The sequence below is a fragment of the Rattus rattus genome, chromosome 3 (genome assembly GCF_011064425.1).
Source record: "Rattus rattus isolate New Zealand chromosome 3, Rrattus_CSIRO_v1, whole genome shotgun sequence".
NCBI classification, from domain to species: domain Eukaryota; kingdom Metazoa; phylum Chordata; class Mammalia; order Rodentia; family Muridae; genus Rattus; species Rattus rattus.
The window spans coordinates 15,027,340-15,047,899 of NC_046156.1; the positions used below are offsets into that span (position 1 = coordinate 15,027,340).

The window sequence follows — 20,560 nt, forward strand, 5'->3', positions numbered from 1 at the left end:
CTGGTCTCTACTCTTCCAGAGCCTGTAGATAGTCTCCCATGGCTGAAGTTACTGACTGAGATACACTGTCAAAGGGGGCATGTGGGAGCAATGGGCCCTACGTCCCCTAACTCCCACTCTCGATCGAGCTCCACGACCTGGGAAATTCATAATATTCCTGGGTTTTCCCTAGCTTCACTTAGGAGCGAGGGCATTTCCTGTGCTAAAATTTATCATTCTGAATAAAAGCAAGGAAGGCGAGTTTTATAGGTTCTTCTGAATCACGGCTTTCTAAAAGTCCTTTGCGAAGTAGTATACACACAACAACAGGATGGGGCTATTGTTGCAAGCTCTTAATGTGCCAACCCACCTACGTAAGAGAGAGAAAACACTGCAAAGATTCCTGTCTTTTATTCCCAGAGTGTAGAGATGATGAAGTTTAAAGAATGGCTTGACACTGAAGACCTCTTTCCACACTTGGGAGTTCTTGGCTCCTAACGAGTCTCAGGGTACACAGAGGATGTCACAGGCGTCTCATGTGCCTGTCATTCATTCTGAACTTGCCACCCTGTCTGGTGTCTAACCTGTGGCCAGGCACAGCCCGCTGCACCGAGGAACAGAGTTTTGTATTTACCTTGAGGGCCTTCTGCGCAGATTCACTGGACCCTATTGCGATCAGGTTGGGGCCAGCCATGCTGCAGAAACTCTTTAAATGCAAAGAATCGGCCACGGGGACTGTGGAAACTGCGTAGTCCTATGCAGACAAACAGAAGGAAACACAAGTGGGTTGTTACTAAGCGGGGGAGCAGGGGAAGTGGGGAGCCTGACTCACAGGTATTGGTGTAGCTGGTTGAATCAAGACAGCTTTGTAGGAAGAATGCAGTTTCCTTCCTTCCAAAATTGACTGTGTTACCGTCTCTGCTGGCTAGGTGGAGCAGGCTGCTCTGGGAGGGTTGTTTGGATCCCTTGTGGACACTGGGTCAGCAAGAGCTTCATATTCTCACAGGGAACTGAGCTTCCTGAGTGTGTGTGTGTGTGTGTGTGTGTGTGTGTCTGTTTGTATTCGTTACTAAGCAGTCTTATGAACCACGTTTTCATGCCCACTAAAGGGACCTTTAAGGAAGGCATTTGCAATACTTCCACAGTTCCCAGTACACAGTAAGCACCCAGTAGTTCTTTACTGGATTTCCCCGGATTCTAATCTGAAAAAACAAATCACATTTGTTTTAGACATGCCTGGGTCTCCAGACTTTATTTTTTAAAAGTGATTTCTGTCAGAAGCATGTACTGGTGCGTTTGTATGATTATGTACTTGGGAAAGCCAGAAGGTGAACACACTAACTTTCTTGTTCCCGAGAGAGCTCAATGGATCCTAATTACGGAGAAACTTGAATTTAATAGTCTTCAAGACGTCTAGTAAATGTACAAATACTAAGAATAATTTTTGTAAAGCTGTTGGAATATAAACACGATTGCTCATGGCATATTGATTCAACGGGGCTATGAATATTTATCAAGCCATTACTCTGAGCCAGGCAGAAAGGATACCTCACTTACCTTGAAAGTATCAGCCAAGATCTCAGCACCTCGTTGATTTGTCCTTTTGGAAAGGCCCACAAAAAACTCTCTGCCTGTAATAGATGTGATGGAACATAGTGAGTCCGTAGCCCTGGGGACTGTACACTGTTTCTTTATGTACAAATAATAGTCTTCAAGTATCACACAGTTCTCTTCTCCGTTGGGAAAGTTCCAAAGAGACCCCTGTTTCCATTCCAAAAACGGGTTCAAAAGACTGCTCTTACATAATCCTTTCGAATCCAGAGATGGAAATTATCATGGCAGCTGCTAGGAGCTGGGAGAAGGCGTGAGTGGGTAGAGTGGTTGGTGAACGGTGATGGAGTTTCAGCTCGGGAAGATGACCAATGTCTGGTGATGCAGGGTGGTGGCTCCCCAGATGTAGGAGAGGACTCATTGCCTCTCTACTGTACCCTTAACATGGCTGCGAATATTCAACACAACCCTTATACCTATGTCTCAGGGAACGTCTTGAAGATGGGGCAGGAAGATTTTAGGAGCCAGAAGAATGGGGAAGATGAGGTCAGTTGGGAGCGATTTTCTATGACAGGAAAATCTAGGCATGATTCATGAAATCTCAACAATATGGTTCCAGGGAATCCAGCGTCCTCTCCAGGTTTCCCTCTATAGGCACCAGGCAAGCATGTGGTACACAGGCAGACATGCAGACCAACACCCCCACACATGAAATAGTCAATAATTAAATAATTCTGGGAGGACTTGGGAGCGGGAAAGGATGTGACCAAAAATGTTGTATGAAAAATTAAGGAAAATAACAAAATGTAAAAAAAAAAAACCCCTAATAATCAAATCTCCTTTACTTTCCTAATTATTTATGAGAGACAACAGGCTTTTCATCAGATCAATAATCTATGTCCCGGGTTTGGTCGATGGCTTTCTAATGTCATTAGGCATTTATGATGTTCCTCTACTCTGTGTATTTTCAGTGAATCGACAGTCTCCTGGAAGTGGTTCGATAACTTTTCTTTTTCCAGTGGGGTCTGTAAGTCCATTGCTTCACACAAGCATGTCACCAATGTCACCAATGTCACCAATATTTCAGTGGGACTAGAATGATCAAATGTGTTCAGTGATGCTAGTCCAGTTCCCCTATTGTGTTTTCCCAGTAAGCTTCAAACCACACAGTGGTTTTGGTTTCCAGTGATGCTTGGCTACAGATACACTATTTTATTAGGGATCTGCGTTTCCATTTAGAATTCTAAGAAGAAAACATTGATCTACTTGAAATATGATTCATAGAGGAAATATGGGTAAATGCTTCATTACTACAGAGGGGGCTGGCAGTCTCCGAACTTACAAGAATGACCACATTAAAATTAAATCCACGGTTACCTATCAGTGAGTCAATGATGAAATCAAAACATAAATTTAGAAAACATTTAGAACTAAAGGGTGTTAAGAACTACTCATGTCAACAAGAGGTTCTCCCTGGGTATGGAGGAACAAACCTGTAACTCAGTACTGGGAGGTAGAGGCAGGAGGATTGGGAGCTTATGCTCGTCCTCAATTATACAGTGAATTGGAACCTAGCCTGGGCTACAAGAGATCTTGTCATAAACAAACAAATGAACAAACAAACAGAAAAAAAGAAAGGAAAAAAGAAAGGGAGAAGGAAGAAAGATTTTATTGAAGTATTTGGAGGGAAATAGATACTTTAGAGAAGTGTCCATTTCAAAGTTGGTGCCAATTCATTGTGTAGGGAAAAGGGATGGAGTATAAATAAAGACGTTTAAAAGAGGGAGACAAAGAAAGAGAAAGAGAAAGGGTTCACAAAAGCCAATATTTGGTCCTTTGAAAAGATTAATAAAATTGACAATCTTCCTGAGGGGGGGGGACTGAGAGAGGTCAGCTCGCTCGAGCATCACAAATGAAAGGGCATCTAGCTACAGTTGCTACGAAGTTTGAAGAGACACGGAGAATGATTTTACAGCCAACACTTTGAAAACGGAGGCGAAGACAAAAAGAAAGAAAAAGCTTTAAACATATTAGCAAACTAAGTTAGGCACAGTGTATAGAACTGAGTAGTGGTGGGTCGGTTTTATACCTGATACGCAAGACTGATCAAGTATCAGAAGGCTGGAATGAAGGAAAGTCAGATGACCATCATATGGAAACAGCAGAAGAGTCTACCCTAGAACCCAGGGTTCACGTGTGAGCCTTAGAGAACATCTCCTATACATGAGCCCACAGGGCACACACAGGAACAGGCAGGCAAAATCCAAGAAGCATCGCACTGTATACCCTCAGTAAAATAAATAAATACTTGATACTGCATTCTTTTTCACAGAATACTCGTCAACGTAAAAACCCTCCAGCTCTATCTACCAACTCATGTCAGAAGTAGAAAAATCACACAAGGATTCGTGCAGTGGACACCACAGCAATAGGAACTTAGAAGGAGAGAAACATGAAATACAGATACTGAGACAAACTCCAAAGGGAGACCAGGCAAGGGTCAACAGGACAGGAGAGACTGGCTTCCCAAGGCTGAAGTGGGAAGGGCTGGGGACCACACGGGGTTTCTGGGGTCCTGTCAGGTTTCTGTGTTATAAGCCGGGGTGGACATGCTTACTTTCTTACTGGTCTTTAAACAGCATGTACACATTTATAACTCAGTTATATAAGTCTGTATTTTACAAAATAAGTAAAGCGATAAAAGGGTAAGTGGGTGTTATCTGTTCCAGGGAAATGAGATGGAGACAGGTCTTCGCCAGTAGCTGCTGGGGGGGCGGACAGATTTCCCAGCAGGAAGTGGAACTGGAAAGCAGCCCTCCTTCTGTCCGTTTCCTGATAGATCGCTAATGACGCTTTGCCTCTTGGGAAGAAGGAGGCAGAGAGCACGCGGGAAGTGCTTCGGATTCTTTAACTTACCCCGCGCTGCCTGATCTAAAATCCCCGGGGCTAACTTGCACATATTGGAAATGTAACTTATGGTTCATGGATTTTTACACTTAAAAATGTTTTAAAAAATGGTAAATGTTATTGTTTCTCAAAGGAGAGGTGGAAGGAGAGACGAGGGAGACAATGGGGGTTCAGGTGTAGAAATCAGAGGGCAACCCTGAACTCTCTATCTACCTTGCATAAGTCAGGGTCCCTTGGTCATCGCTGTGCAAGCCAGGCTGGCCAGCCCCCACACTTCTGGGAATTCTGTCTCCATTTCTCACTGTAGACACACTGGGACTTCAGACACGTGGTTCTGTTTCTGGCTTTATGTGGGCCCTGGGGAGCAGAGCTCAGATCCTCAACCTTGAGAGGCAAATGCTTCACTCACCGAGTCATCTCCCCAGGCCCTCATCTCAGCTTTTAATAGGCTAAGTCTCAAGATAGGAACTTACTGAATGAGTAAAGAAAGATTCAGACAAAATTAGGGCTTAGACTCCGTGTGCAGTGAGGCAGAGACATGGGGCTTGGCATGCTGTGGGAAGAACTGTGGTCAAAGGATGTATGATGAGGGTCTGTCAGGATTAGTGCGGGTGAGCTGTTCGGATCTAATATTAACTCGCTGTAAACAGACCACCTTGACTGGACAGTGTTTTGAAGGACATTTGAACCTGTTCCCCATAAGTTATATTACTGTAGACATGTTCTGGTAAAATAAAAAAAAGCACTGCCTTGTAAGGAAGTGTGCCTTACACATCTAGTTCTCATGGAAACCCATTTTCTAAGAGAAAATAGGCTGCTGCTCTGGTCTGTCATAAAGAGTGGAAGTCCTACCCAGGGGAGGCACGAAGACTGTTCTGAGGGGCTCCTCCTTGGGAGACTGAGAGAATGGCTGAGTTGGCTTAGGCACAACCAGAGCTATGGTCGGTTCCCTTGATGCCCTCACTCTGTGTTCTGAGGGCTCACAGTACTGTAACCCAAATCCAGAGCAGGGCCCTACCCTGTGTCAGACAGCACCAGCACCACTGGATGCTGTTCACAAGAGCCATGGTTTGAACATCGACTTTCAGAGATGGGTGACACAAGGGCTCCAGCCACAGCCATAGGACACCAAGCAAGAAGGCACTGAAATGTCACAGATTAAGGCCACCTCTTCCTCCTCTCTGTCCTCTTTCACCAGGACTATTTATTAAACCTAAATGTGAGCAAATCGAGTAAATCAATAACCTGTGCTATTTAGAAAACACACAGCCATACTTTGGCTATACACACACACACACACACACACACACACACACACACACACACACACACACACACGGCACTCATCTGCTAGACTCTCAGACTTACTCCCAAGAAGCTTGGTGCTTGTAGGTCACATGAGGCTGCTTTCTCTAGTCCTCCAGTCCAATGTCTGTTTTTGGACTACGTTGGTGAAATTCTTTGACATTTAGGGGCAAACAAAAATCTCACTGTAAATCAGAACCAGAATGTGTCCAAGGACAGAGATTTGATGTAATACTACACCATCATAAAGAAGTGGAAAGGTTAAATGCTGTAACTATTGTTTCTTTAGTAGCCATCGTATATGGACTCTGGTTAGACCAGCAATCATAGTAACATTTATAGTTCATCGAGTTATGCTGGCACAAAGCCAAATCAATTTGCATGGAGATTTATTTGAATACAATCTTGCCATCTGGAAAGAAATTATTTGTCAGTGATGCTAATTTTGAGTTAAGCACCTTTTAGTACAAACCCAGTGTGGTGGATTAAATATGCTTGGCCCAGGGAGTGGCATTATTAGGAGGGTGCGGCCTTGTTGTAGGAAGTGTGTCACTGTAGGAGTGGGCTTTGAGACCCTCCTCCTAGCTTCCTGTACACCAGTCTTCTCCTGATGCAGGACTCTCAGCTCCTCCTGCACCATGACTGCCTGGAGGCTCCCATGTTTCCTGCCTTGATGATAATGGACTGAACCTCTGAACCTGTAAGCCGGCCCCAATCAAATGTCCTTATAAGAGCTGCCTTGATCATTGTGTCTCTTCACATCAATGGAAACCCAAACTAAGACACCGGTATATGGTTACACAAGGGAAATACTGTGCAACACATAAACTCAATTGTAGAAAACCATGTTACATACTAATAATATCCCTGTAAAGGATAACAAATTATGCATGTGAATGTTCTGGTGACAAAGTGCATTGCAAGGAAGCACGAGACATATCTAGATATCACAGTCATTATCTCTGAACAGAAGGCCCCTCTTCTTCACTGTGAGTTTCTCAACGTTTAAGATCTCTGTGCTTAGCATTTATTTGATGACTAAAGAAACATCAATGACGCAAGCAAGGACGGGTTGGGTATTAGACTAGAGGAACGAGAAGACATCCCCACCGTCGGGCATTAGAACAGAAGATGGATGTGTGCATACCTGTGAATAGGACGTCCCCACCATCTAAGGTTGCATTTTCATCTTTCATCTCTACTATGTTGAGCTGAAGTTTTTCCAAAGCCTCTTTCATCATGTCAACCTGTTGAAAAATCAAAGTTTGTATTAATACTGACCACTTGCCAATGTGAAAAATCAACTCTCCACAACCACAACTTCTTAACACTAAATACCCCCCCCCACACACATGCACACACACTCTTGTGGATATAGGAGGGTATGTAGTATGGATATACAGTAGAGAACAGGACCAGTGGCGATCATTTCTAACAGGAGAAATTATTTGCTAGAAAGCACCTTTATAAAGAGTTGGGCGTGGTGGTTCATGCCTCTAATCCTAGCACTTTGGAGGTTAGCTGGGGATGGGGTGGGGACGAGGAGGAGCATCTCCGTGAGCTCCAGGCCAGCCTGGTCTGTAGAATGATACAGTGTCTCTTATATTTTTGGTTGTGAGCCTAGCCTTTAACGGCTGAGCCATCTCTCGATACAGTGTCTCAAAAACAAAACAAAATCCCTTTTGCTTTCCTTCTAGTGCAGTCCTTCTAAACCTTCCTGATGTTGCCACCCTAAATAACAGTTCCCTATGCCTTGGTGACCCCAACCATAAAATTATTTTTGTTGTTACTTCCTAATTGTAATTTAGCTACTGTTATGAATCCTAATGTAAGTATTAGATATGCAGGCTATTTGATATGTGACCTCTGCTGAAGGGTTCTTTGATTCCAAAGGGGTTGAGACCCACAGGTTGGGAATCACTGTTCTGGTGTAACATTGACTCAATATTATAGTCTTGTCTTGCCTAAGAAGGTTAACTGGTTAGGGCTCTGTTGGAGGCTGACTGGTTAGAACACTGAGAGGCAGGAGGCCTATCACCCAGTTTTCTTGTCCTTGTAAGAAAGTATAAGAATTAATTTTAGGTCCAAGTGAGATGGTCAAAATCACAAACACTAGGCACACCAATGAACAGTGAAGATAATTCAGTCTGCAGGGAAGACAGTCATTGTTTTCTTAGAAAATATTTTCTAAAATGCCATTTACCCACAGCTTCTTAGTTGTCCTGTTGTTAAAACTTATATTCATGTGTTTTTAAAACTTAGTTCCCTAGAGGTTATTAACAAATACGGTAATTATCACGAAACAGAAGAATACTGGAAAGTGAAGTTCAGGGATTCTCTTCTTCTGGGTTTATCCATCATAGAGACACTCTGAACTGAATTAGAAAATATGACTGAAGCTTATATATCTTTAGATTGTTTAAACTATTCTATTTTAAGACAGCTTGTCACCCAGTAGCCCAGGTTGGCTTTGAACTCATGACCTTGGACCTCTGACTCTGAGTACTGGAATTACAGGTGTGTGCTCTTGGAAGCTTATAACTTAATTCACATCCTTCCAGCAGCTCAACAAACGTAGTTTTAATATTTTCTAAGGTCTGTGCAACCTTTAAAATCGTAGCATCTATTAAGAAGGCATGAACAAGGCTAAGAGAAAAACAAGAGATCATGACACACTGGGCACCCCCACCAAATGCCTGCTACCCGGGGCTCACACCACACCGGACATCACTACAGAAGTTGCTTCTAAACTAATAAAAATATGGAAATGCTTTGACAGTACTGACATTCATGCATTCGAAAACATTAAAGTGGGTATAAAGAAAAATAAACACACCACCTCATCCTTGTCCTGGAACTCATGCCACATCCCACACACCAGAGTGACTCAGAACAACACAAAGTATTTCCACAGACAAAATGGCCTCTCTCTAGCAAATACACTCAGTGACTCCTCTAACAGGAAAGGGAATTGGCCTACCACACAAGCAGGAGCAAAACAACGTTCACCACGATTCGGGAGACTCTGAACACACACACACACACACACACACACACACACACAGAGAGAGAGAGAGAGAGAGAGAGAGAGAGAGAGAGAGAGAGAGAGAGAGAGAAAGACACTTCTGCTGTCAGCTTTAGTGTCTATAGAAAATTCACGCAGTGTAACCAGAGAAGGCATGAGGACTAGGCTCTGAAGTTAACGTTTCAATAACTGGGAATTCTGCAGCAACACGGATTCTGCTCGGAAAAGCTTCTGTAACTGTAGCATCTCAACTGAGGACCTTCATTCAAACTCTTTCGAGTTAAAGACAAGAAATAAGGTGGACACTCTCTGAAACACCTCCTTCCATCTTTCGAGTCTTCTGTCTTTCAAAATTGAAGGTTTACTTTTTCTCCTGGTTTTCGAAAGCGATCAGTCAGGATCATGTAACCAGACATTTTTCCTTTGGGAACGTTGAGTGCATGTGTACAGTTAAGAAGCTGTTGGACCCTTGTGATAAAATCATTCTAAAGGGGAGAAGACTTTAAAGGATAAAACACCATGGTTTCCTAACCTCGAGACCAGGTACAGCGACATTACCTCACATCTGGATTATGTGCTATCCACATGTAATGTATTCTCTTTCTCTTCTATGCTAAGTGTCGGGGATAGGTCTGCATCGTACGTGTGGATGGCACTAGGTTACTTTCAGAGTCAAGTGTCTGAATGAGAGCTTAAAAAACTTAAACATGAAGTAGACAGCTGTGAGAGGTTCAGGGCCATGCAGTATCAAGTTGGGCATGCTAACCCCAGGGAGAGGTCTAACAAAGCGGAAGGACCAAGCCCAGCAGGCTGCCCACTGAGAGAGCCAAATGATACTGGCTGTCCACTGAGAACTGAATCCTCCTGGTACAGATTTCTAGGGAAGCACAGAAAGTCTCCTACAATAGGCCTAGCAGTGCCCTGACACACCAGCCTAGAGCAAGCCAGCTACTGGGGCCACCTGAACAGCAAATGAAATGACAGAAGGGGGAGCTTTATAGGAATAGACACAACCATGAACCTTCAAACACCCGCTTGTTGTGGGATTGCACTGTCATAGCTAACGCTGCTTTCATTTTCATTCAGGAGAGGAAAAAAGCCAAAGGACCCAACACTCCACCTTTCACAGAGACACCAACTCAGCAGTGAGACTCTAAATTACTCGAAAACCATCAGAACAAACAGCATTGATTCCACAGGCTGAGCTCGATGGGCACTGCTAATGCACAGATCAGAAGAAATTAGAGAAACCTTATCTTATAATCCAACTCCATCCTGAAGACTGACAAGTGCTTTGAGTTACATCTCTCTTGCCTGGGTGGGCAGACTGAGCTTCAGTCTGCCCATCTTTAAAGTGAGCATTTATTTACACTACCATCAACTTCTTAAGCTCCCTCTGACCACTAAATCCATGTAAAGCTCATAACACCCAGAGCTGCAAGTGAACAAGAGAAATCAGATACAACTCTTGTTATCTGAAACAACAGACTGTGTGCATATGGCGACGGATTCTTCTGCTGTGTATCTGACCGGCGAGCAAAAAAGCTGTTGCTTTTTCTTACACTTAGACAAGTTTCCATGTTTTACGGCAGATTCCATCTGGGTTCCCACAAGATAAAATGGCGATCTTTCCCACAAAGCCAACTCAGAGCAAGAGCGGTTCGACCGGGGCAAGTCCGTGTTAAAATCTTGCTGGCTTCATTTCCTCTCAGCTCCAGGAAGCTGCTGTACAGAGGCACATTTCTTATAATCTCTCCCTTGAACTAACCTTCAGCATCAAGAAGAGGTAGGCCTGTCTGTAAGATGCCCCACAGGACTCAAACAAGCATTGAAGGCTGGGTGCCATGCCTCTTGCCTTTAATCCTAGCACTGGAGGCAGAGATAAGAGGGCTGTGAGTTGAGGTCAGTCTAAACTACCTGTGAAGTTCTGGGCCAGCAAGGATTCCATAGAGAGATTCTCCTGACTGAAAACCAACCAACCAACCAACCAACTAACCAACCAATGAATCAACCAACCAACCAACCATCCAACCAACCAACCAACCAACCATCCATCCAACCAACCAACCAACCAACCAACCAACCAACCAACCAACCAACCAACCAACCAACCAACCAACCAACCAACCAACCAACCAACCAACCAACCAACCAACCAACCAACCAACCAACCAACCAACCAACCAACCAACCAACCAACCAACCAACCAACCAACCAACCAACCAACCAACCAACCAACAAACCAACCAACCAACCATCCATCCAACCAACCAAGCAAGCAAGCAACAGAAAAATCACCCAACACCAAAACAAACCAACCACCACCACAAAAACAACCCAAGGCAATAAACCAATACCGACAAGGAAAACAACCCCAGGCAACAAGAGTCTCCTTGTAGCCTTTCCTGCTGCTGTGACAGAACATCCCTCCAAGAACAGGTTAAGGGAGAAAGGGCTTATTCTGGCTAACAGTTGGAGGCGACAGCTCACCACAAGGGAAGTCACAGCAGCAGGACACAGAGACGCTGGTGCTATTAGTCTCCTACTTTTGTCAAGCCCTGGATCCAGATCCTGCCCACGTTCAGTGTGTCTTCCCACTGTAGCTAATCTAGTCAGTACGATCCTTTACAGAACACGCTTCAAGCTTGTCACCTGTGTGATTCCTGATACTGTCGAGGACACTTAGCACTATCCATCACACAATCCCACAAAAGGGCATCAGCCGTGACGACACAAGCTGCGTAGGTTATGAGCACACTGCCCTCTAGCCTGTAGAATTCCTTTTCTCTCTCAGTGCCTCACTTCCTTCCTTACCTTTCTCACTCTCTCTCCTTCCTTCTTCTATGGCTCTCACGCCATACCCTCTCTAAGCCTCTGGAGCTCTCACAGATAGTACCAGGAATTTGAATATTGCTATGAAGGAGCGATAAGCCTTGTGGTTTCCTGATCTGTAAAGGGGTAATGCTTTCTCTGTCGTGGGGACTCTGTGATTCACAAACGGGATAATGTATAGGAAGCACCTAGCTCAGTGACCGGCACACTGAGCTCAAGACCCAGAGTCTATGGTATCATCATTTTACTCTAAAGTAACATCTATTGGCTTCAATTCTGGCTACATTTCAAATGGAAAGAAAAAAAATGCAAATACGGATTTTCATCGCTATACAAACTCTTTTACCTTTCCTTTTCTTCCCTTAACATAAACAAAAATCAAACCCAAAAATGTTCCCTAATATAAGATAAAGACAAATTAAACATAAATCCTCATAGCATTGTCCCGGGAAGCTGCATTCAGTGTAGCTCACTGTATCGCCACAATGGATGGCATGGGTTTTATCTCAGTATTTTCCAGCAGATGCTGCCCGTGGCTGACTTCTACTGGGCATTCTCTTTAACGCTAGGTTTCGCTTCTTCACTCTGGGTGTCATGAATGGGCTTGAGAAACCTGGTGGGCACCTCTGTGCTGTAACTTCATTCACAATACACAGCGGCCTGTCTGCGAAGCCACCCTCTCCTTTATCTGCTTCTGTCTGACGAACTGACAGACGGCATGACTGTAGATGAGCTGACTTATCTGTAGCTGGTATGTCTACCCCACCCTCAGATCTGCCACGTGCTGTCAGCAGCAACTTTACTTCTCTGTTATACTTCACATCCGGAATGTCCTGCAGAGGCCCGTGGTTCCCAGACTGTGGTTCTACTGGGAGGGAGTGGAATCCTTACAAGGTTGGGCATAGTGGGCTTCTGGTCACTATGGGGTGTGCATCTTTGAAGGAGACACTGGGACCTCAGTCCATTTCTCTTCTCTTTCATATCCCAGCAGTGGAGGGAGATGTCTGACCAGTACACACTTCTACCATGCTGTGCTGCCCCCCCGGGGGGGGGAGAGCTCCAAATAAGACCCACTGCTCCTGGACCCTAGCCTCAGTAACTGACTGGAAATGGACCTCTTCTCTCTACAAGGTGGTCATCCAAAGCAAGTGCTACAGCAGTCAGAAGTGGAATATCATTACTGGCTTCAACGTCCACTCAACGCTCCAAGTCTTCAGGTGGTGAAATGGCCCCCTTTCTTCTCGGTGCTGGTTTTTGTTGTGTCTTGGGATGGGAAGAATGACGTGAGGGTAGTGCTGGGGAAGCCACCAGGGAAGCTTATGTCACGCCGTTAGTGTGTCAGGGCACAGTTGGCTGGGAACTTGCTGATGTATCAAAGCCACACTACGTCATCCATGGCAACGAGTGAGAGGCCATGCTCTCATTTCTTTGTGCCACTTTAGTATTCTTTGATCATCAGCACATTTGTGGCCACTCGGTCTAGTACATTTGGCTACTTTTACGTCAATGCTTTTTGTCAGTGTCATGGTTTCCTATAATGTAATCCACATCTTTGAGTGGATGTCAACTTACTTTTATCAGAATACAGACTTTTCTTTCCAAGGCCCATGGTCTGAAAGCTGAAATTTTGGTGGGATAGATGCAGTGACAATAAAATGGGATTATTTTGTGATGTTTGCGATAATGGTTGGTATTAGGATACCTATTTTACACAGAGTAAACTGAGGCTGAGGGAGACTGACCGATACCTGAGTCAAATCTTGTGAGCCTATTCCCATTGTACATTCACTGCACTGTGAGACCTAGTCCCTAGAAATCAGTATGGCCCATGTTAGCATTCGAACAGAGAATCTCTTGAACTCTGTACGTTTAAGTGAATTTAGTATTATGAGACCATATGCCAAGGGGTTTTAGGCTCTGTGATGGTCTTCATACCAGAGATAGATGGGGAATTCTGCATATTTGAGCTGTAGGATGTTAGGTTACAGAGTGATTAAGAGCATTAAGTAACGCGAGTGGAATGTACAAACCACACCAAGAACACTGACTGAGGACAGCCCACATATTAACCACCACCCTTCAATCTTGGGATGCCTTGGATTTGTTCAGTGGTTGACTTCTTAGATTTTTCCACATATGTCCATTAAATTACTAAAACCAAAGTTATTAAAACAAAAGATCAAAGAGAAGTTTAACTCAGAATCCATTTCTAATTGAAGCCATACCGAAATCCTCTTCGATCTTTTACTCTCAGGAGGAAATCAGTAATGTTAATTGCAAACACATATCTCATCTTCCTAGACTTGCTGTATGCCTGGCACCCTAAGAAGAACGCACACTGAACTCAGAATGTGCCGACAATCTGACTGTGCATGCCCGAGCATTCTTCCTGTCTCACTGGAGAGGAAGCAGACAGAGTAGACAGCCTGATGATGTCATATATCAAATAAACCAGAGACTTCAAACAGAAACTTCTAGAATGCTCTTTGGCTTGTGCCACTAACAAAGAGTGATCAGGACATCGACTCCTATGCGGCCACACAAAACCAAAGTGTCGAGGCTGGTGAGGTCCTAAGCACGCTCAGGAATGGGGTGTCTTCACTATTATTTATTTGAATAAGTGTATGGACTCAGCCATTTTGAAGGCCAGTTGACAGTGGTCAAAACCTGGGGATGGTTCCTAAAGATTTTGAATTTTGCTTTGTTAAACACTGCACCAACTAAACCTAGTGAATTTGGGGGAGCTACTCCTTCAGTTACCAAATTACGTGTAGTTATTTGTGCAAAACGTTAAGTAAGTGATCAACCACATGTTTTCAACACAATGAACTTACGAAAGAAAATGAACACCCAGATATGCTCCAAAACAAGATACTGCAAACATCTCCCAAATAGTAGGATAAGTTTCCAAATGACAGGAAGGGTCTTTGTCACCATGGGAAGAGGCTGCTTCTTCCATATCTTTAAACATCCTGTGTGAACTTTTCCTCTGAGAGTGGAAAAGGGTACACTACACAGCACAGGCCTACCACTCCCATGACACATTTACACTGCACAGGACAAGGGAAGATATTTTGAGGGTGTAATTCAGTTGACCAAAGAGTTGACTTAAGTTAATCAAGAGGGAGATTAGCCTGAGTGGCCCTGACCTAATCTGGGGTTCTTAAAAGAGCTTTTCACGATTAGAGAGAAGTCAGGAAAATGTTGTGATGCTCTCTTCTAAAAAAAGCAAGAGGTTATTTTTAGTTACCCTACCATGGCTGGGAGAAAATCCCCAACAAAAGTAACTTAAGGAGGAAGGGTTTGCTTTGCTTTAAGCTAATTCGATCTAGAACCAAGCACATGGGACGATGAGGCCCATGGTTAGTGTGGGTCTCCCCTCCTTAATTAACTTAATGTGGAATTAACTAACTCTGAGCCTCCTTCACAGGCTCAGAGGTCCCTTTCCATAGTTAGTCTAAATCCCAAGGTCGACCAGATGGACCATCATCTCACAGGCTTAGTGAGACCACCCATGGAAGAAGGGTCTACAGTGGCCTCTAGAAAGAGAAAACAATTGCTGGCCAATTAGCCCACGAAAACAAAAAGAAAACTGAAAACAACCAAAATCAAACATCCAAACCAGGTTGTTAGTCCAACAACTACAAAAAACTAAACGCTGTTGACAGTGTGACTCAGTTCAGAAGAGAATCAATCTCTTTATCAGAAAGAAAGTTGTCTTGATAACACCTTGACTGTGGCCTTATGTGACCTTGGACAACAACAACAACAAAAAAGATACACCATGTTCAAACCTGTGACCTGCAAAAACAGATAACAGACCCCTATACCTATGCTTAGGTAGTTTACTATGTAGCAGTAAAAAAGAGAATACAGGAAACTCTGAGATTAAACAGATTTTAGTTAAGCAAGCCTGCATTTAGAAAGTTCTTGGTTAGAAACAAAAGGGAAATTATATGACTATTTCCAAATTGTTTTCTTAGAATACGGTACTGCATTTGTAAGACTTTCCTAGTAAGCTCTCAAGAACACGGTTTTAAATCTGAGGGTGAAGCCACTCTGGCTAGTTTAAGCTTGGTGAACATGACTCTGGCAGGCCTTACCCTGCTCCCTTGTTCCCTCTGCCTTGCTAACAAGTATTAGATCACATTCCTGAAGCTAGCCTCCAAGGTCTCTCCCCTTATTTGGCCACTTCCTTTCCCTGAGGCTGAGCACCAAGGTCCAGCCATCAAAGTATCAGAAGTCAATTTGTGTCACCTGATTAACATAGCCAATTAAAATTCAATATCCCACTCTAATGTGTGGGGTGGGGGAAGGGTGGGTTCCCCGTTTACCTTTATAAACCACCATGTTCCTGTATGCCACTCCTGTCTCTTCTCTACTCAGGGGCAGCCCTTTGTTTCTTCAGGGCAAGCACCCTAGCTGCTTCCTTCCCCTTCTCCCTCATCCTCTATCTCCTGTCTTTGTCTCTTATTCCCTGCCCTTTGTCCCTCTGGAGCAAATGAATCCCCTTTGTGCTGAAACCTGGTCTTGGGGGCCCTGAGCTGATAGTGACTTCTTTCCCAGGGGTCCTAGACACACAAACATTTCTTAATCTAGAACTCATTGAAATACAGTCAAATTAAAAAATGCCTAAAACAAGCCTATGTCTAACAGATACCCAAAGAAATGAAAGTAACAAAAGTGTGTGTGTGTGTGTTTGTGTGTGTGTGTCTGTGTGTGTTTGTGTGTGTGTGTGTGTGTGTGTGTGTGTGTGTGTGTGTGTCTGTGTGTGTGTGTGTGTGTGTGTGTGTCTGTGTGTCTGTGTATGTGTGTGTGTGTGTGTGTGTGTGTGTGTGTGTGTGTGTGTCTGTGTGTGTGTGTGTGTGTGTATGTGTGTGTGTGTGTGTGTGTATGTGTGTGTTTGTGTGTGTGTATGTGTGTATGTGTGTGTTTGTGTATGTGTGTGTGTGTCTGTGTGTGTCTGTGTGTGTATATGTGTGTATGTGTATGTGTGTATATGTGTATGTGTGTGTATCTGTGTGTGTATCTGTGTGTGTTTGTGTATGTGTGTATGTGTGTGTATCTGTGTGTGTGTGTGTGTGTGTGTGTGTGTGTGTGAGATGTACCTCCAAAGCTGTACCTTGGCTCACCCCAGTCTATTTTAACTCATTCAGTTCAGTAAATAATGAAAGTCTACTGAGAGCTAGATATCATGACAGATTGTGATGAGTGGCCATAAAAAACAGGCATGGCACCCCCTTCAAGGTTCAGAGAGCACAGCCTGTCAGAGTCGGGGACAGGAGGAGCGCTGTAATAAGCACACTTCTGAACACGCTGTAACTCTTGCGTTCATGAACTCCCAGTGGTTGTGATGCCTGCACCAAGTTGGGCCCTCAGCATCCCAGCACGGATGGGCTCTCTTGAGGCCACATCCCTCAGGAGAGCTACTGGCAGCTAATAGTTGCTGAGAGTGAGAGCCATTTTCTTCAGTGCTGTGGACACTCTTAAGTTGCACACGGCAGTAACCAAGTCCCTGTCTGTGCTCATGCAAACCACCCCAATCAAGTTCAGTGAGGGACAAGCTGCCCCTAACAAATGAAACAAGGAGAAGGCATTAGAGAAGATGCACAACCAGTGGGGAAGGAAGACTCAGTGGGGCGAGAGAGGGTGATGGTGCGGAAGATGATCAAGTTACCTCGTATGCGCGTACAGAGTTGTCAAGATTAATAACCCTTTCCATTTATTTATTTATTCATTCATTCATTCATTCATTTATGTATTCACTTTACATCCTGATTGCAGTCTCCCTTCTCCACTCTCCCCTCACATGGCCCCTTCTCATCTGAGAAGGGGGAGGACCCCCCTGGGTACCAACCCACCCTGGCATACCAAGTCGCTGCAGGACTAGGCACATTCTCTCCCACTGAGGCTAGCCCAGTTAGGAGAACAGGATCCACTGCAGGCAACAGAGTCAAGGGCGGCTCCCGCTCCAGTTGTTGGGGGACCCACATGAAGACCAAGGTGCACCTCTGCTATGTGTGCAGGGTTGGGGAGCTAGATCCAGCCCACATGTGCTCTGTGGTTGGTGGTTCAGTCTCTGGGAGCCCCCACCGTCCAGGTTAATAATCTTTCATGTAATAAAGATAGGTATGGCCCCTGCCTCAGTCATAGAAATGTGTACATATATACATATTCGTATATACAAGTATATACAGGGTGCCTTTGCAGTTATAAAAATCAAACCAAGTAAGTCACATATGGTTTGTTACAATATCACAGGTGGGACACTCGCTGTTTGAGAAACAAGGCAAACGCATTGTTCAGACAAGGGCCCTTTGAGGAGCTGACCTTTAAGTTAAATTAAAATGTTTACACTAGTTACTAGCCCTGCGGGCAGGCTACCTTTGCTTGGAAACAAAAGGAGCTTCTTGGATGACCTCCAGACACTAAGCAGCTGACCCAAGCCTCCAATAAATCAATGAAGGAGTTATTAGAAGATGACAAAAGCGGCCTGTATAACTGGAGACATTTAATCACTGAATATTCCAAGTTATCAGGCAGGGTTAAATAAATGCCATTTAATCTTCTGATCATTCTGGGAACTTCTCATATTTATAGAATGGCCAATACGTACAACTGTTAAAAAAAGCGGTTAATTTTCCCTCTTACCGAGACTTTAAATAAAAAAACCATTTCATGAATAAGAGCTGTGAAAACATGTCCCACAGACTTAGATAGCGGCTGCGTCTTGGGTTGGTAAAGGTGCTGACTTATTTTTAGTGACAGGCACTAAAAAAAAAAAAAAAATCAATCGGGCTGTTCTGCATCTTTGTATCTATATTTGTAATATGAGTGGGCCAGAGGTTAGGATGAGGTCATTTCCTGTTCTAGATTCTAACAGTTGTACTCGCAAAAACTGCTTTTGGCAGTCACAAATGCGTGATCGCGTTTTCCTCCCAACGAGTTTACTGAAAACACCCCAGATGGTAATTCATGAGGCAAGTATTCTGGTATTTAAGCAAATTCAATCAGAAGCCAGAGTCTGGGTCCATGGATGGAGGAAAGACAGAATTAAAACCAAAAGCGAATTTTAAAATTCCAGCAGAACGGGTGCCCTCAGAGGTGGACAGGAGATCTCTGCTGAACAAATTAGGTAGAAAAGAAGGTGTGCGAATGCTGACCTAACATGAACTGGTAATTATATTTAATTTTAGGATTGACTGTCACAGTGTCTTTATGCCTGTGAGCCACCGGCTGACGGGTGTTCTGTGAGAACATAAGAGAGTTCTGTCACTTGTCAAGCTGTCTGTTCTCATGTGTCCACACGTCATATAGATCTCATCAACACCGGGTTCATTCCTAACCCATTTCCTAGGGCCAACCTTCCTAAGAATGGAGGATTTGTTTTAAAGATTTATTTATTATATTTATATGAGTACACTGTAGCTGTCTTCAGACACACCAGAAGAGGGCATCGGATCCCATTACAGATGGCTGTGAGGCACCATGTGGTTGCTGGGAATTGAACTCAGGACCTCTGGAAGAGCAGTCAGTGCTCTTAACCGCTGAGCCATCTCTCCAGCCCCAGGAATGGAGATTAAAGTAGCTTTACACCAGTACTCGGACACCCAAGATCCAATGGTCTCGGATTACGATCCTGGGTACCACTGTGGTTCTTTCTCCTGGGAGTTCTGCACTAAAAAGCCCAGTTCCTTCCCATATGGAGAGCTCTGCTCTGTGCTCTCCTAGGGGAAGGGAGTCTTTGTCTTGTAACACAACTGCAGGATGGCTTCTTTGACATCTCATCAACTTAGATTCTAGACCAATCAGAAGACAGGAAGCTATGCGTCGACTGTGAACAGCCCGGGCTCTTTAATGATGTTAATAGCACAGATGCTCCAGTACCAATTACACATGAAATCTTCTTAGGCTGGGTATCCTAAGTGCCAGCTATTGTTTAAAGATCTGACACGCGTGTGCCATTCAGTTGACACCACATCCCTATGGCTACATCCCAGTCCAAGTCAATGACATCGGCTACATCTCTTTTCCAAGTGGCCCAGTTGTGGCCGAGACCAGGAAATCTGTTGTGCATTTCCCATAGCCGCAGGACGAAACAACCTCCCCTCCCCCTTCCTTTGGCAGTTGTGTATGGATGTGGTGCCTGGAACTGGTGCGGTCACCAAGCTGCAACTGGGAAGAGAGATGGAGGGAATCCGCGGCCTCTGACACTGCTGAAGGGATGAGCATAGCAGCCTGGGGATTTATATGAGAGTGTTTATTTCCTGAGCAATTTGGTTTGCATTTTCCACTAGGGGCAGCTAACTGCAAAACCTCATTCACTTACGTGATAACAACTGATCGTCCAAAGAATAATATCCAAAGAGTCAGTAATGGATAACCATCTCAGGGATACTAACTCTGAGGACAGAAAAAATTACTAACAAGAGACGTTGTTCTTTCTCTAGGTACAGGGCACGCCTTGATGTCATACAGACTATATACTATTTAAGACATGGTTTTTTTCCAACTGATAACTCTGTTCTGGTAGCTGATACATGTGTTGATCAAATACTTCTTTTTTTTTTTTGGTTCTTTTTTTCGGAGCTGGGGATCGAACCCAGGGCCTTGCGCTTCCTAGGCAAGCGCTCTACCACTGAGCTAAATCCCCAACCCCGATCAAATACTTCTAACAACCTCGAGAGTGACAATCAGCTTCTCACTCGAAAAGCAAAGAGCCCTCCATTGGTCTTGACAGCTCTCCTGACATATTGCATTTACGTTCAAGTGTTCCCGGTCCACGTTGAAGATGAAGACGCAAGGCTTGTGCCGAGCTAGGACCTAAAAACCACTGACATTCGGCCTGCAGAGGACAAAGAAAACAGCGCTCTACCACTAAAGGCCAAAAGAAAACAAGTGTCAGCCGCAAAATTCAGCATGATAAGGACCTGGAAAATGACAAATGTCTACATTTTAAG

The 20,560-nt window shown here is 44.2% G+C and overlaps 1 protein-coding gene across 1 annotated transcript in view; it reads right to left on the reverse strand.

Annotated features, from left to right (window-relative positions):
* The window catches only part of Ddah1 (dimethylarginine dimethylaminohydrolase 1), a 125,365-nt gene that overhangs the window by 29,928 nt on the left and 74,877 nt on the right, over positions 1-20,560 (reverse strand). Inside the window, exons 2-4 of the mRNA XM_032897218.1 lie at positions 6,890-6,989; positions 1,537-1,610; positions 614-733 (exon numbers count right to left, since the gene is read on the reverse strand). Coding sequence (XP_032753109.1) covers positions 614-733; positions 1,537-1,610; positions 6,890-6,989 — 294 coding nt within the window. The remainder of the gene's footprint in view (positions 1-613; positions 734-1,536; positions 1,611-6,889; positions 6,990-20,560) is intronic.